The sequence below is a fragment of the Gigantopelta aegis genome, chromosome 9 (genome assembly GCF_016097555.1).
Source record: "Gigantopelta aegis isolate Gae_Host chromosome 9, Gae_host_genome, whole genome shotgun sequence".
In the NCBI taxonomy this organism is placed as follows: domain Eukaryota; kingdom Metazoa; phylum Mollusca; class Gastropoda; order Neomphalida; family Peltospiridae; genus Gigantopelta; species Gigantopelta aegis.
In genome coordinates, this window is record NC_054707.1 from 40,507,684 (window position 1) to 40,526,634 (window position 18,951).

An 18,951-nucleotide genomic window follows, 5' to 3' on the forward strand; every position below is an offset into this window, starting at 1 on the left:
CCAGTTAGGAATGGTGTTGTAATTCCTTTATTAATTAACTTCTCCTGGAAGCGTTTCTCAATTATCACACGTGTGGGTGTGGTGTAACGGTGAAGTGATTCGCATATTGTGTAACTAGACACCTAGAGATTAACTAATTAAGTGATCAGTTCTGGGTTGTTATTATTGCTGTTATTAATTAACTACTACGGCTGTACATTTGTCAGCGTAGATTAATACAGATTCCAAAGTGTATTGTGTTTTTGTTGTGTTTCTAGAGAACTAACGTGCTATAATAATATATACTTTATATAAAATCGTATCTCTGATCATACCTAGACGAGCCATACTAGGGTTTAACCGCCTGTTACAGAAAGATCTAATAGATATACAGTTAGGAGAGATATTTTGATAATCGTGTTTTATTCAGTTACGGGAATTATAGAATCCCCGTGACAACCCTTCAATCGTGCACACGAGGCACACTATTATGATGACAGGTTATTCACTAAGAACCCAGCTCGTTAGTCCAAATGAAAGGTGATCATTGTTTTTGAGCATTTTCTTTATCACAGTTTTATCATCATGCTTTTTTATGCGTTCTTGTGTCATCTACGTTTTACTTATTTTCCGATCGCGATCGCGTGTGCTTCGAAACACAACGTTGTGCCTATAGGTTACGACTACGATTACGAGAACGGAAAATTGTTGGCAGATTAATAAATCAATGTCCTCTAGTAGTGTCATTAAACAAAATAAACTTTAAATTATATCTATATCTATCTATCTATCTATCTATCTATCTATCTATCTATATATATATATATATACACACACTAGTATATAGAGAGGAACTATATATATAGCTATATAGAGAAAGGAACTACATACATATACACATACATACATACATACACTCTTTATATCTGATATAAAATATTTACAATTTGGTAAAAACTGTTCTCAGTAATGCACAAATGATATTACAATACGATATCACAGGCGCACTATTCCTGGCACTACCCCACCCCTGCCGCCTTCCCGACGGTTCCAGGCTGTTAACTTCTTTGTAACTCAGGACGCGACAGTATCCTTAGAGTACATGATGTCCGTTCGAACGGAGTACTTCCTGCCTTTTGACAACATGGAACCTTCGTGTAAAATGTCGTGTTGAAAGATCAGCACGGAACCTGAAACAAGATAATATGGCGAATAGAACATGGAAACAAAAGAAATATTTGTTTAACGATACTTAATCACAAATTTTAACTACGTCTGTTTGGTGTTTAACATAAGGTCCAAAGACAAAAAGAGGTACTAATGTTACGGTTGCGTCGTAATTTCCCCAAATCCCGACTTAGACGGATGCGCTCAGATTAACAACTAATGGGTTATACGACGAGAATCGAATTGTAAGAGCGCTCAGACTAGCAACTGGACAATCGTAGAAGTCGTGGGAGCAGAATGTTGGCCAACTTTGTCGTGGTAGTTGGTAGTCTAAGACTAGCATTACTGCCACAATACAGGCTACTTCTACTGAATAAACAGCAATTAGTCCTTTCCTTTCACTACTGTGAATGCTGAAGCGACTATGTTCGATGGTTATAAAATAACGTCTACTCGTGAAACATTTGATGGTTATAAAATAACGTCTATAAGTGAAGCATTTGATGGTTATAAAATAACGTCTATACGTGAAACATTTGATGGTTATAAAATAACGTCTATATGTGAAGCATTTGATGGTTATAAAATAACGTCTATACGTGAAGCATTTGATGGTTATAAAATAACGTCTATACGTGAAACAATTGATGGTTATAAAATAACGTCTATTCGTGAAACATTTGATGGTTATAAATAACGTATATACGTGAAACAATTGATGGTTATAAAATAACGTCTATACGTGAAATATTTAATAGTTATAAAATAATGTCTACTTGGGAAACAACTGAAAGTTATAAAATAACGTCTACTCATGAAACATTTGATGGTTATAAAATAACGTCAATACGTGAAACATTTGGTGGTTTAAAAAAAACGTCTATTCGTGAAACATTTGATGAAAGAGACAATAGTTGATGGTTGTACAGTAACATGAAGTGTTATTTATATTAAAGTCTTGTTCAGTTGTTTAGACCCTATTTTGTTTTTTTGCACATTACATTTAATTCCTATTCAATCCCTGTTTTCTTTACATTTGTATGAAAACAAACCCAAACCCCGACAGGTTTTTATATACAGTTCATCATCTAAAATACAATAAGTTAACTTAATTCCATTTAATGAAGCCTGGACCTGCCTCGGTGATGTTGTGCTTAATCCGTCGGACATAAGGCTGGTAGGTACAGGGTTCACAGCCTGGTGCCGGCTCCCACCCAGAGCGAGTTTTAACGACTCAATGGATAGGTGTAAGACCATTGCACCCTCTTCTCTCTCACTAACCACTAACCCACTGTCCCAGATAGCTGATAAGTGTGCCCAGGTCAACGTGCTTGAACCTTGATTCTATATAAGCACGGAAATAAGTTGTAATGAAATGAAAACGAAGCCTGACCCGCCACACATAGTACAGACGGGCACTATTAGCTAATGAAATGTCACGTGTGAATTTTTACTTTTAATAATGGTGTTCAGTCAAAGTGTCCACATCAAAAAGCTCTACAGACCAAATCAATCTAGAATCGTGCGTTAAGGCCATCCACAGACAAAACATTTTTCTGATGTACTCCGCAAAACTACTTCTTATTGGCCTGTTGTGTTATTCTAAGTTCCCAAATCAAATGATAAATTCATACAATATGCATGATAATGAAAATTACCTGTCTTTGGAACACAAGGAACACCCTTCGGATCCGCCCCGTGATAGAAGAATGTGGTGTTACCGCCTTTGAAGCCCTGAAATAGCATAATTATGAATACAAACTGGCACGGCATTCATTATAACACGATGGCCGTAGTTACACATTTGTTGAGGTGTCGTTAAACAAACATTCCTTTCCTTTAATTTAATTTAATGATAAGTGATCATTTTATAGTTCGATGGATTTGATATAAATTGACTTGGTAAAACTGAAGTCGAGTGAAATCCTTTCTGTGGTATGTTGTTGGTATTTTGATATATTGGTACCAGATCTCGGGCCTAATTCACTTAAACTCTCGCAATGTGCAATCTCGCAGTGCACAGTTCAAGTTTGTTTTGTTTGACGACACCACTAGAGCACATTTATTTAATTAATCATCGGCTATTGGATGTCAAACATTTAGTAATTCTGACACGTAGTCATCAGAGGAAGCCCGCTACATTTTTCCTAATGCAGCAAGGGATCTTTTATATCCACCTTCCCACAGACAGATCACGGCCTTTGACCAGTCGTGGTGCACTGGCTGGAATGAGAAACAGCCCAATGGGCCCACCGACGGAGATCGATCCTAGACAGACCGTGCATGAACCGACCGCTTTACCACTGTGCTACGTCCCACCCAGGTGACGGAAGATGTTTTATATGTACCATCCTACAGACAAGATAGCACATACCATGGCCTTTGATAAACCATTCGTGGTGCACTGGCTGGAACGAGAAATAGCCCAAAGGGCCCACCGACGGGGATCGATCCTAGACCGACCGCGCATCAATGAACCCATCTAGCAGTGCAATGCAAAACGACTTGCAAATTGATTGAAACATATTTCATTGCTTTTGAAAAAGAACAAATGTATCAGGCACAAGTTATACAACGTACTAGGTCTTCTCCACAATACATACATGTCACGACAGTAATACATTTTTGCAATTTAAATATGAACAAAAATAAATATTTTTGAAAGAGAGAAAGAAATAAAGAAACAATAAAAGAAGCAAAGAAAACACATTACCTCATTGAGATACCACATTAAGGTGATCAAACTTCCCTCTCCGTTCTCTCTCACGTACGCTCCGTCATAGTGGGGTTTGAAATAGTCTCCTGGGTCATATCGCAGGAACCGCAGTCTGGAAAACAATAGCACATGGAATACACAGAAACTCTTTTGTGTATATTGAAATACGGGTATATTAAGCTCTATTAATCCCTGACTTCCACGGTACATACCATTTTACTTTACATAATATGTAATTATTATGCTCTATTAAAATCCCTGATCCTTGCTTCTACGATACATACCATTTTATTTTGCATACTATACAGTATTTATTCTCTATTAAAATCCCTGGGCCCCGTTCCACGAAAGAATTGTAACTAAGGTTAATTGTAGTGACTTACGGTGAATTTTACAACTGACACCATAAACTTTACGGCCGTTCCACAAAGCAACCTTACGGTAGTCGTAAGTGCCCCTTTAATGATTAAAATATTCTTTACGAAGAAGTACGAATTAGTTAAATAACGATTTGGTTACCGACTTTTCGGAACATTTTAGATGTATTTATTGGTATCGGACATCCATGAAGTAACTTCGTCGGTTTATTTGCTAAGCGATAATTGCCGAATGCATAAGACATAAGAGTTTTCTCCCGTATTTTCGTGTGAAAGTCGTATGGCCTAGAATGTTTTTTCATCAAATGCCGAGTTTTATAAAAGGTATTTGCTATATATTAGATCCATTTTTATACAAAAAGTTAGTACCCTTCTTAGAAAATAACCAAATCATCACTTAACTGCCATTTGACATCTACGTTAGTGGCTTAAAACTGCCGCGTACCTATTGTAAATTTTGACAGTAATTTACGACGATAGTAAGCTACGCCGTGTCGTGGAACGGGCTAGCGATCGTAGACAAAAATTAAGGTCGCGATGGTAGGTATTTACGGCGATAGTAGTACTAAGATCGTTTCGTGGAACGGTGCCCTGATCCTTGCTTCCACTATACATTCCATTTTATTTGGCATAATATATAATTAATACGCTCTATTAAAATCCCTAATCCTTGCTTCCACGATACATACTATTTTATTTAGCATAATATATAATAATTATGCTTGATTAAAATACCTGATCCTTGCTTCCATTGTACGCACCATTTATTTGGTATAATATATCATTAATACGCTCTATTAAAATACCTGATCCTTGCTTCCATTGTACGCACCATTTATTTGGTATAATATATCATTAATACGCTCTATTAAAATACCTGATCCTTGCTTCCATTGTACGCACCATTTATTTGGTATAATATATCATTAATACGCTCTATTAAAATACCTGATCCTTGCTTCCATTGTACGCACCATTTATTTGGTATAATATATCATTAATACGCTCTATTAAAATACCTGATCCTTGCTTCCATTGTACGCACCATTTATTTGGTATAATATATCATTAATACGCTCTATTAAAATACCTGATCCTTGCTTCCACGGTACGTACCATTTTATTCTGCATAATATATCATTAATATGCTTGATTAAAATACCAGTTCTTTGCTTCCACTATACATTCCATTTTATTTGGTATAGTATATAATTAATACGCTCTATTAAAATCGCTGATCCTTGCTTCCAACATACATACCATTTTATTTTGCATAATATATAATAATTATGCTCTATTAAAATCCCTAATCATTACTTCTACGGTACATACTATTTTATTTTGCATAATATATAATAATTATGCTCTATTAAAATACCCGATCCTTGCTTCCATTGTACATATCATTTTATTTGGCATAATATATAATAATTATGCTTGATTAAAATACCTGATCCTTGCTTCCACAGTACGTATCATTTTATTTTGTATAATATATAATTTGAGTAATTACAAATATCAAGAAGATCAGAAATATTTGTTGGATCTGCTAAAATTTATAATTTAAAACATAGGCATCGAAATCGGGGAGGGGGAAATCAATATATAACTGGCCGCTCCCCCTTTCCCGTGTCTATGGAATGGTGCATATAAAAGATCCCTTGCTATTAATGAAACATAATTGCGGGTTTCCTCTCTATACGTTAGAATTATCAAAGTTTGACATCCAATAGCCGATTATTAATAAATCAATATGCTCTAGTGGTGTCGTTAAACGAAACAAACTTTAAACTTTAACTTTTATTACGACCACATACTGAGTGGCCTTTAAAAACTGGTGGACCAAAGTCATGCTAAGAACTGACTATTTATATTATACCTTTGATTGAGACCACATACTGCGTGGACTTTGAACACTGGTGGTACAAGTTTGTTTGTTTGTTTTGTTTAATGACACCACTAGAGCACATTGATTTATTAATCATCGGCTATTGGATGTCAAACATTTGGTAATTCTGACTCACAGTTATCAGAGGAAACCCGCTACATGTTTTCTAATGCAGCAAGGGATCTTTTATATGCACTTTCCCACAGACAGGAAAACACATACCACGGCCTTTGACCAGTTGTGGTGCACTGGTTGGAAGGAGAAAAAACCAATAAGTTGAATGGATCCACCGAGGTGGTTCGATCCTGTGACGCAAGCACCTCAAGCGAGCACTCAACCGACTGAGCTATATCCCGCCCCTAAGAACTGACTATTTATATTATACCTTTCATTGAGACCACATACTGTGTGGCCTTTAAACACTGGTGGAACAAAAGGTTGAATCTTCTTCCAAATTATATCTACTTGTTCCTGGCTGTCCCATATACAGCGGCTGCTATTTCGGATATCAGTCCTCAGCGTTTGCCTGGAAAATGTTTTGTAAATACAATATGTACTTAGCAGTTTAGCAATTTGGTAAATGTGCTTAAATAAAAGAAAACTCGTGACTTACAAAATAAAATCAGACAATGGATTTAACTGAGACATAATTTGTTGGCCGAGCACCTTAAAGGTAGGGTCAACTCAAACAAGAGCCTTATGTGTTGGAAAGATGCATACCCGGACCACCAACACATACTGACACTTTAACAAATGAAAAACGCGTAATTTTAGAGTTAATAAAAAACAATGATTATTCCTGCTAACTGGGGGCAGCCATTTTGTTTCGTTTTTGTGACGACCGTTGGTATAGCTTGGGGCGAAGTGACGTCAGCCCCGTCCATCACAGTGTAAACAAACGCTCTAATTTACAACAAGGTGCTTCGCTTTCATCAACCTGACTTGTAAAACATCATAAACAACATAAATGACTTGATAGTATAATAAATTATTTAACTAAATATATTTCAATTTGCATGAATATAATGTATTTTTCTTTTTTTTTAAACCAAAGAAAAAGTGCATATTATTAGGCCTATTGGTAGGGTACGTTCCAGCAAAAACGACCACTCACGATACCCAAGTGATACTTTTCTTTTCTTTGGGACGACGTAATTGGTCAGTTTTGTGATTTTAGATGGGAAAGTCTACTTAATCAAGGGTTTTACAGAATTACTTACAGTAATAAAGCAGGAAGGCTGGTAAGTCCATTACGATATGAGGGATATCCGTGCGGTTATCACACAATACCCTGTGATCTTAATAAAAGAGGCACGTCTTTTTAGGGTGTCTAGACACAGTGTCTGGGGACCGTCTAAATATACACATGCCAATCAGGAACTACAAGTACAGGCCACGGAAAGAAAAGACCAATAGACTTCTTTCTCATTCCACTGCGCATGTGCCCGTTGCGGAGTCACTCGAGGACGCAAACCGCGAGATCTCGCCAAAATAGACCTATCTGCAAATTGGGGGGCAAAAGCAATGGGAGGCCACGGCCATTGTTCAATTATTAACTGTTCCAATCGCATATGTCCGGGAAATTCGTTATCCTTCTATCGATATCCAGCCAATGGATATCGGAAACGTTTGTGGGTAATCGTTTCACTTAGAAAACGATTTTAATGTTACTGCAAGTACGAGGGTTTGTTCGGCACATTTTGTAGGAGAGAGTGTGTGTGTGTGTGTATACATGTATACACACACACACACACACACACACACACACACACACACACACACACACACACACACACACACACACACACACACACACACACACACACACTCACTCACTCACTCACTCACTCTCTCTCTCTCTCTCTCTCTCTCTCTCTCTCTCTCTCTCTCTCTCTCTCTCTCTCTCTCTCTCTCTCTCTCTCTCTCTCTCTCTCTCTCTCTCTCTCTCTCTCTCTCTCAAATATATATATCGATCAATGTCATAACCTGTCGATGCCATAACCTATGGAATTTGTCAAATGTTTTGTTTATACTTTTTACGAGATAGTCTTTTAATCTGGCGTTATGAAAACCCTCGGATACAAGTCGCAGAGACTTTGTCCAAGTTGTTGCACTGCTTTTTAATTTGAACCATTCCGCTGTAAATTTAAGCGGACCGTTTTTCTCGGCCATTATAGCATCTAATTCGAAATATGTACATGTTAGTTGCCACAGTTTAACATCTCCTGCGAAGCTACTCAAGTCGCCATAAAACATGTCTGTCACGTCCCCCAATTTGTTATTAGCCGTGATAGAGACTATTTTGTCAATGGACGTTACTCTTCGCACGCATGCGCAATAGGAATGTGAAAGTAGTCTATTAACCAAGAAAACACTCCGATTATTATTTCAGTACATTGATTAATTTATGTACAAAACATAATGCAGTTATTTCAACACTTTGACAATGGTGGTTTATTTTGTATTGAAATATATTATATAATTGTTGCTGGCTTACTGGGATGGATATTATTACAGAACATTGCGATGCATTCGCAATAATCAGGTATGTTTTGTTTCTTGAGTTCAAAGACTAATTCCTGACGTGACACGTTAGGTATTACGTAACCACCAGCTCGCCAGAGGGCGTATTCAATGGGATGGTACAACATAGCTGCGCCCCTTATATATAATAGCCATTTAACCGTTTATTAATTAACTATACGATTATACTTGTTGATATTAAGCAATAATGTGCATTATATATCGTTGAATATGCATACCAGGCCAAATGCCTTAATTGTCCCCTCCTTTAATTTTACAAAAAGCCATAGCTAGTTTTGCAAGTAAACGTAAATCTCCGATTGGAAAACAATTTCTGTAGGAAGGAAATGTTTTATTTAACGACGCACTCAACATATTTTATTTACGGTTATATGGCGTCGGACATATTGTTAAGGACCGCACAGATATGGAGAGGGGAAACCTGCTTCCGCCACGCAATGGGCTACTCTTTCCGATTAGCAGTAAGGGATCTTTTATATGCACCATCCCATACACAGGATAACACATACCACAGCCTTTGATTTACCAGTCGTGGTGCACTGGCTGAAGCGAAAAATAGCCCAAGGGGCCCACTGATGAGGATCGATACCAAATCGACATCGCATTAAGCGAGCGCTTTACCACTGAGCTACGTCTCGTCCCGAACAATTTGTGAATGTACGAACAGTACCAATAATACATTTCGAAATACCTATATAAATCATTTAGTTTCGATCTTCCTGTGATCTATCGTTCCAAAATATATTTTGGCAAATTGATAGTGATGGTGGTGATGATGATGATGTTGATGGTGATGATGATACAAATAACCATTATGATCATCATCACAATCATCATAAAATACACTTACCTGCCACCGCCAACGTTTAAAAGTGCTTGTTCATATCCCATTTCTTCCGTCTTCTTTATGAACGCTTCACATTCCTGGTTAATAAAATATTAACAATTACTAAGTACAAATTAATTAAGTACAATAAGAACACAATTAATAATTATAAAATAGTTACAAGAATGTACGTGACGAATTCTCCAATGACACGACGGTAGACTTTATTAACTGAATTAATAAAACTGATGACACTCAAAAGTTTCAAATACACAGCAGTATTGTGAAACCCGCTGTAGAAATTATCTTGTACCCTAACCAAGTACACCGCCCTGTTTATTAGGGCCTCCACGAGTCCAAAATATTGGACTCCAGTACCCGATGGTCAAACTAAAACCCGGACCCGAGTACTGGATGATAATGAGACAAAGGAATACAGTGAAATAGCATTATGGATCTTAATTTCAGCGCTGAACATTGACCGGCTATTGGATGTCAAACATTTCGTCGTATAGAGGAAACCCGATTCATGGTCTTTCATGTACATTTTCCTACAGACAGGATAGCATATACCACGGCCTTTGATATATCACTTGAGAGGTACTTGTTAAGACGAGAAAAAAATCAGTAAGACAGCATTAAGTTAAAAGGTCACAATGGGTTTAAGATACAATTGGAACTAGTGAGACAAAATCAGACAGGGAACGTCTTGACCTATTCCACAAATCAACAAAGTTGACAAATGTTATACTAAAAGCTTGATTAGTGCAATATAATTTATGGAAGTGGTAATGGTCCATCCAATACATCGACCAAAAATAAACCGAAAGTTGTAGTTGAAAGCACGTTATCGCAAACACTGAAATCATCAAGTGTACGTCCGCCATTGCAATTTTAATTTACTTACCTCTTTTGTGAAGACGTTGTGCAATATAAACGCTAGCTTATTAGGTATGTTCATATCATGTTTCTCAATAGCCACAGATGACGTCATGTTAGATTCGGCGATGTCTATGACACTAAAAATAATAAATAAAAACACTGAAATAAAAATATTACTGTATTTTAATAATTATATACATATGTATATTATTAAATTTATTAGAATTGTCTTGTTATACATTTACGCGCAATAGAGAGAGAGAGAGAGAGAGAGAGAGGAGAGGGAGAGGAGAGAGAGAGGGGGGGAGGGAGAGAGAGAGAGGCCGACAAACAGGCAGGCAGGCAAACAGGCAGGCAGGCAGACAGGAAGACACATATAGATGAATATAACGAATATGTATTATTAATATTGGGATGCAGCGATGAAATTAGGTAAATGACTGCACGTAGTACCGAACACAGATTTTATCATGCAATTATGCTTCCTATTGACCTGATAACCCCTACCTGATAATTCGAAGTGTTACCATGTCGCTAAGAAGTGTTATCGTGTCACTAGGAAATGAGTTGTGCGCATGACGAATGTTTGCTCAATTTTCAGGTAGATCGTTTTCTTATTTTTTAAATATCCATTTACAGCAATAATAATTATTGTTGAACTGCATAAATAAATATAGCATTTACTCTTCCTGTAACATCAAATTACCTCTTATTTTTCAATTCTCCATTAATCGCTCCCATTCGGAACTAGCTAGCGTTTTTAATTAAACATTTTGAAACAAAAACGCAAGTAGCTTCCTGTAAAGAATGTTTACATTGGGAACAGCGTCTGACGTCACAGTCACTACCAGCCAGTGATGTAGATCTTCAGGTCACACATAAACTTGAGTTTATATATATATATACATACATACATGTACACACACATACACGCACACAGTTAAATCCCTTTGGCTCGAACCCCGTCGATGTTCGAGAAAGTTCCCGACCCATCGGGTAGTTCAACCGTAACATCAGTTAGAAAGTTGAATTAGGAAGAAAGGAAATGTTTTATTTAATGACGCACTCAACACATTTTATTTTCGGTTATATGGCGTCGGTTAAGGACCACACAGATATTGAGGGAGGAAACCCAGTCGCCACTTCATGGGCTACCCTTTTCGATTAGCAGCAAGGGATCTTTTATATGCACCATCCCACATACAGGGTAACACATACCACTGCCTTTGATATACCAGTCGCGGTGCACTGGCGTGTGTGTGTATGTATGTATGCAAATGTAAAGACACTCAGTACAATCATGATGTCTATTTGTTGCAACAGTTGAGGCTGTGATGGCATTTAGAGTTACATTTTAGTTTTGCCTTAAAGCGCATTGGTCTAGTGGATAAGCTGCTGCACAATCAAGCGGACAACAGTGGTTCAAATCCAGTCAAAGCTGACTCACACTTTCATTCATCTTTCTAATCTATTACCCTCTGCCTACCATTCTCATGATCTTAAAATTAAAAAAAATACCGGCCTCGGTGGCGTCTGGTAGGTACAGAGTTCGCAGCCCGGTACCGGCTCCAACCCAGAGCGAGTTCTTAAGGGCTCAATGGGTAGGTGTAAGGCCACTACACCCTCTTCCTTCTAACTAACCCACTGTCCTGGACATACAGCCTAGATAGCTCAGATGTGTGTCCAGGACAGCGTGCTTGAACCTTAATTGGATATAAGCACGAAAATAACTTTAAATAAAAAATAAATAAACTTATCCCACAATTTCAATCTGTTTCGAACGTTTCTGTCAATTTCCCCCAACTCTGTCTGCTGTGCCGTCCACAATATCGTCTACTTATCTCAACTTCATTATTCACCGTCTCAATACAGTATTAGCTCTCTTACAGCGACTCACTAGTAAATTAATGAAATTCCTAGCAACTCAGTTTAGGGACTTCGTGAAATCCCTGACTAGTTCAGTGATTACATGAAACCCTTCACCAACATGGGGTTTCACGAAATTACTGAAATGTTCAGGGTTTTCACGAAATCCCTGGTTTCACAATCTTACTGTGACACACACACACACACACACACACACATATATACACACACACACACACGCACGCACGCACACACACACACAGAGAGAGAGAGAGAGAGAGAGAGAGAGAGAGAGAGAGAGAGAGAGAGAGAGAGAGAGAGAGAGAGAGAGAGAGGAGTGGGAGGGCCAAAGTGAGATATAGAAGGCGACTGAGAGAAAGTGTGTGTGTCTGAGAGAGAGAGAGAGAGAGAGAGAGAGAGAGAGAGAGAGAGAGAGAGAGAGAGAGAGAGAGAGAAGAGAGAGAGAGAAAGATAATGTATACTAGTAAGTATAGTTGTCTCCAGTTTTTTTGCAACACTTTTGATCATTACACCGTCACTGAACGACTGCAATAATCGTTGTCTAACTGGACGGATCTTTCATTAAAAGGATAAAGTAGGCCTAAGTACTACTTAAATTTCACCGTTTTAATAGGGCATCAGTAATGTCAAACTTTGTTCCTGGCTCCACGTAAATTACTTCCGGGTTTCGTAATGTGGGTATTTCCCCTGCCCTCCACCTCCGCCCCTGTTATTGTTTAATACATTTAATAGTAAACGAAATAGTTGTCTGACCCCAAATTCCGATGCAGAAACAGTATCTCAGGCCCGTAGGAACCGGGAGACGAGGGGAGGGAGGGGCCACAAAGTTTAATGTCGATCTACATCATTTAGAAAAAGCCCCATCAGACTGAGCCACAAATCGGTCATAGTAAACAACTGCAGTGGGTTGTCAAGGCAGGCTTTTACCGATGTACTGCTAAACCTAATTATAAAGCGTCGCGTACATGGGCAGCTATTGAACATTCAAAAATATACACACCTTTAGCTTACCTTGTACCTCACACACCAGCCCGACCCATCTACCCAGCTCGGTGATCGTGGGTGTCTTTTTATGTTGTCGATGTTGTTATTATAAATGTAAAGATCTATTTTTATCTACTTCGGATTTCTTCGCGGATACGAGATTCCTGCCGTCTGATCGGTGACTAAAAATACGGAAGCCGGATAATAGTACGCACCTCGATGAAAAAGAAATGTTTTATTTAACGACGCACTCAACACATTTTATTTACGGTTATATGGCGTCAGACATATGGTTAAGGACCACACAGATTTTGAGAGGAAACCCGCTGTCGCCATTTTATATGCTACGCTTTCCGATTAGCAGCAATGGATCTTTTATTTGCGCTTCCCACAGGCAGGATAGCACAAACCATGGCCTTTGTTGAACCAGTTATGGATCACTGGTCGGTGCAAGTGGTTTACACCTACCCATTGAGCCTTGCGGAGCACTCACTCAGGGTTTGGAGTCGGTATCTGGATTAAAAATCCCATGTCTCGACTGGGATCCGAACCCAGTACCTACCAGCCTGTTGACTGATGGCCTAACCACGACGCCACCGAGGCCGGTCACCCCGATCAAGTAATTCACGGTTATAGTCCACTGACGTAGTGCACCTCGTTTGAGGTGCGATAGGTCATAGGATCGATCGCCATTAATGCACTCGAGAGTTGTTTTTCCAGGAGCCAACCAGTGCCCCATTGCTAGTACATCAAAGACTGTCATATAGACATAGGCGTGCGGGCTCCCATTTGTGTGTGTGTGTGTGTGTGTGTGTGTGTGTGTGCGTGCGTGTGTGCGTGCGTGCGTGCGTTCGTGCGTGTGATGGGGGTGGGGGGGATTTTTGCCCAAATTCAACGAAAATGCCCAAATCTGGATAACAACATCTTATATTACCGTAGTACAGACGGATTTTTAAAGTGATACTTCAGATATTATAAAAGTGCTTAATAAAACGGTTAAGTTGTATTTATACGGATATTAGTAACAATAAGACTGAAAATGAGTCTTGGTTGTTATTCTGTTTTTGTGTTGTTATTATATAAAGATACTCTTTAAAACTCTAAAATTCTTAAGTTGTAGTGAATAATAAAAATTAGTATATCAGTGTGTTTAAATGTGTGTGAAATACAGGTAACAATCGAAAGGCGTACGAGTCCTGTGTTTAGAACGTCGCCACGAGTGTCTGCTGAAACTGGCTGCTAGCGTAATTGGCTGCTAGGAATTGGCTGCTAGAATCCGCTCGTTTTTTGTAATACAACAATAGCCGAACCATACTATTTTTAGCCCAGAGGGAGCCCGGCAAAAGTGTCCCACTTTCAAAATACTGGGTTTATTTTCAACTTAGAAAAGCCAGTGTAGTGAAACCAATTCGGAGTGCGGCGTCTTATATGCACTAAACGTAATGGGATTTTCTGTTCTAAATGCTTAAATAATAAAAATATTCCAGACAATGCACGTTTAAAATGCAGTCGCGAAATGCTAGAGCAGGAGGAATAATAAATCTAGTGTCTGGCGATTAACAATAACCTGGGACGTCGTCAAGCAGTCCTTTCATTTTATGAACAGCCTTACAATCTTCTGCAAGATCCACAGTTTCCGAAGTACTAAGGCCTGAAATTAAAAGTGTGTGTTTTCGGAAACATGCTGAACAAATTATGTAAAGTAAGTCAGCCACATTTGTGCTCAGTAAACTTTTACTGTTTTCAACTACATAATAAAAATAAAAACAAATAAATTGTAAACCAAAAATTATGGTTGCTACATTTTCTAGGTACGGTAGGGGTTCCCGGAAACACGCTTTTTACACCTAACTATACAAAATGAACACGAACGCATGTCTTTTTTTTTAAATTTTGTTTTATTTCATTAATGTTTCTTCTTAAAATAATTATACCAGTTAGAACATTAATTAATTCTATAAATAGACTGTCAAACAAAAACTAATAAGATTCAAACTGAATATTTTAAAATAAATTGAAGAAAACTAAATTAATATTCGCGTTTCTTTTTCTGTTCAGTATATATGGTTGTAAAACTAAACACAACTAACTATGGTTATGTAAAGCCTGTAACCCGTTTTCCATTAAAATAAAACCCATAAAAGTTCCAAGATCTTTCGTCTGCATTCACCTGCGTCTGTTTGCATTTTGTCGCCGACGTGTGTATGAAAACCTGCCAATTGATCAGTGGCGGATCTAAGGGGGGCAGGGGCCGCCCCCTCCCCCTAAATTTTGAGACAGTTTTTAACGTTGAAAAATCCGAGAATTGACCACATGTCATAAGGGGCCCTCCCTCAGTGGATTTTCTGGATCCGCCACTGTTGGTGTCTTAGTGTATATAGATATATATTGCTGGAAAGAAATAACGAACCATGCTATTTGAAACTCGAGTAGTTATGCTCTGTATAAAATACTTAGATGTTACGTGAAACTGACTGTCATGATCAGTACTGAGACCGACTGCCTGTAACACGGTTAACTTCACGGTACTATGGATATCGGGATCGAACCACCTCGGTGGATACATTCAGCTGATTGGATATTTTCTCGTTCCAACCAGTGCACCACAACTGGACAAAGGCTGTGGTATGTGTTTTTCTTTCTGTGGGAAAGTGCATATAAAAGATCCCTTGCTGCATTTGGTTTCCTCTGATGACTACGTGTCAGAATTACCAAATGTTTGACATTCAATAGTCGATGATTAATTAATCGATGTGCTCCAGTGGTGTCGTTAAAGAAAACAAATTTTAAATATTGCTGTCGGGTTTTGTTGCAATCAGTATTTGCTATTACTATTTATGTGTATTTTCTTTCCATCTGTATAATATAGAGAAGCCATTAAATGTTCATGTTTTTTTTTTGGAATACGATTTTAATGTCAACGAGTGATGTGTGAAAACCATACTTTCATTAATTGCTAAGCTCTGGAATTACGTCAGTACCACAACCCTCGATTCCTCTGTCAAAATGTCGTAATGTTGCCAATATTATTAAATGTTCTGTTTCGTTGGTTTGGTAATAAATACTAGATTGAAAAAAATCATAGCAATGTCAGACTGGCTACATTTTACTGAATAGAAATGAGACAATTGTTTTAAAAATGTTACGCAATTTCACAAACATCATTCTCCCCCTCCATGATAACACCCCCCCCCCCCCCCCCCCCGGAGCGTTACATAATAACTGAACGGCCCCATAGATGATTAAACATTCAAGAATAAATTTCACAAGATCACAAATGAATAATTATTTAACTATTTCAGGCAAGAAAGTAAACTTTTAACCAGTAATTCAATACATTGTTAAACGAGATCTAAACGCTATTTCAGATTAGATTAGGTAGCTACAGGCTGTTTGCAGACAACGGCGCTGTACAGGGAACTGCAGCGTCTGTTGTACCATTGGTAGCTGGAACTCCTGGTTAAAAACCTCGCACACTCCCCCCTTCTAAAATTGGCGTCACCATGGCCACGACGCCAGGTGGAGAATGTCAAGGCCGATCCGTCCAACTTCCGGAAACCTGATGCACCTTTGTCGTATTTAATACCTGTGACAAAGAAAAAAGTAAAGTTGGACTAAACGAAGAAAAAAACCCAGAAACATATAACAAATAAATAATAAATAAGTAAATAAATAAATAAATAAAGTAATAAATTAAATAAATTAAATAAATAATGTCAAAATTTGTCTCCGTCAGCCCTGTACATTCATATTGTTATTATTATTAATTATTGTTTTTGTTGTTGTTATTGATGTTATATAAAAAAAATTATCTCTTTTTGGTGACACCAGATTATTTGGTTTTGGGCAATAAATTGAACTGAATTGAATTGAATTGAATTGTCTGGGCGAAAACATCCAACTTCCTAAAACTTGATACACCTTGGTCAAATTACACTAAACGAAAAAAGAAACAAATAGCAAAAGATACAACAAATAAATAGTAATTAAATAAATAAATAAAAAATTAAATAATAAATAAATGTGTAAGCTGATAACAAAAATATATTGAGAAGAGCAAGCGTGATGTTATTTTACATCTTCTTGTTTTATATATACTTAACAACTGACAACAGATACCACAACCTTTGATACGTCGGTCCAGAAAGTCTGATCTTTTCTAGAGTCTAGAGGATAATATTACAATCACAACTCGTTATCAATAAGCGGGAAAAAACCCCAAAGACAGAACAGTACATACCACATCCATTGTCAAAATTGTTGAAATAGTTACATAAAATGCGACCAGTGTCATGCGACTATTACAGCAAAGGGTGTGGTATGTGGTGTTCTGTCAGTTGGAAAGTGGAAATTAAAACAAAAGTGACTAATATAGACACCCAGGACATCATTATTATATTTTCTCGCTCCAGCCAGCACCACGACTGGTACATCATAAGCCGTGGTATGTGCTATCCTGTCTATGGGATGGTGCATATAAAAGATCCCTTGCTGCTAATCGAAAAGAGTAGCCCTTGAAGTGGTGACAGCGGGTTTCCTCACTCAATATCTGTGTGGTCCTTAACCATATGTCCGACGCCATATAACCGTAAATGAAATGTGTTGAGTGTGTCGTTAAATGAAATATTTTCTTCCTTCATTATTACATCACCAAGTTGAACAAACTAAAAACTATCACAATACCCAAAACAGAAGTCACAAAAGTTATGAGGTGCATTATAGCAAGTAAAATAATGTTTGTATAACAGTAAAAATGAATAATAATTTTCATCCATTTGCAATATCACAACTATTTTAAAATCGATATTAAAGCAGGCGCAGAAATGAAGAAGAAAATTCAGTTGGCCTGAGAGACTATAGCAACTGGACAGTTGTAGAAGTAGTGTGAGCAGAAAGTTGACCAACATTGTTGTGGCAGTTGATTGTCTGAACCTAACACAATCTTTGGAACATATTTAACCTGACAGGCCTGGGGCTAGCCTCATTTAAATTCTAATTATATACATAAATTCGAGAGTTAATACCTACTGCGTGTTTAATAATGTTTTAAAATTAATAAGTATAGGAAATAATGGTGGTCTTGAGATAAATAACTAATGTAGGCCTACTTAAGTTCTTACCCAAAGCAACATACGGAAAGCTTCCAATTTTAAAGTTTTTCACAAGGTCGCCAACAAAAGTGTTTTCAGCTTCGCTTTCAACTGTCACGAATTTACTTGTTCCTCTAAAAATAGAAAACATAACGTTAGGGCCTACTCTTTGTTGGGAATTATAAATAAGTGGAAAAAAGTGGGACCCTCCGCAATCCTCAAGCAACTGACCCCCCCCCCCCCCCCCCCACCCACAAAAAAACCCACCCACCCCCCAACAAATCTGCGAATTTTGAATCTCAATCTCTCTGTCTCTGTCTTTGAGACACTCTCTCTCTCTCTCTCTCTCTCTCTCTCTCTCTCTCTCTCTCTCTCTCTCTCTCTCTCTCTCTCTCTCTCTCTCTCTCTCTCTCTCTCTCTCCTCTACTCGCGCGCGCACACACACAGAGATACACAGAAAGAAATTAATTGTTTAAACATAATATTCTTTGCATACTCAGCTCAAGAAAATATAAGTTATAATGTGCTCCTACTGAGCGTAATCAGTGATTTTGTCAAGAATACTTGGCGAAAAATATGAAGTACATGGAAACTATTCATCATTTGAACAC

At 37.9% G+C, this 18,951-nt stretch overlaps 1 protein-coding gene across 4 annotated transcripts; it reads right to left on the reverse strand.

Annotated features, from left to right (window-relative positions):
• Nucleotides 1–883: 883 nt before the first annotated feature.
• On the reverse strand, nt 884–13,411 carry LOC121381821 (probable prolyl 4-hydroxylase 8). Of its 4 annotated transcripts, none has more exons than XM_041511180.1 (7): nt 13,278–13,411; nt 10,405–10,516; nt 9,522–9,595; nt 6,513–6,653; nt 3,860–3,974; nt 2,805–2,880; nt 884–1,169 (listed from the first exon to the last, which is right to left on the reverse strand). In XM_041511180.1, exons 2-7 carry the CDS (start codon nt 10,489–10,491, stop codon nt 1,054–1,056), a joined length of 609 nt encoding a protein of 202 aa, XP_041367114.1. In that variant the 5' UTR covers nt 10,492–10,516; nt 13,278–13,411; the 3' UTR covers nt 884–1,053. The 4 variants fall into 4 exon arrangements, with proteins under 4 accessions (XP_041367114.1, XP_041367113.1, XP_041367115.1 ...); XM_041511179.1 differs by having other exon boundaries at nt 13,267–13,407; XM_041511181.1 differs by lacking the exon at nt 13,278–13,411 and adding an exon at nt 13,020–13,104.
• Between the last annotated feature and the right edge of the window lie 5,540 nt (nt 13,412–18,951).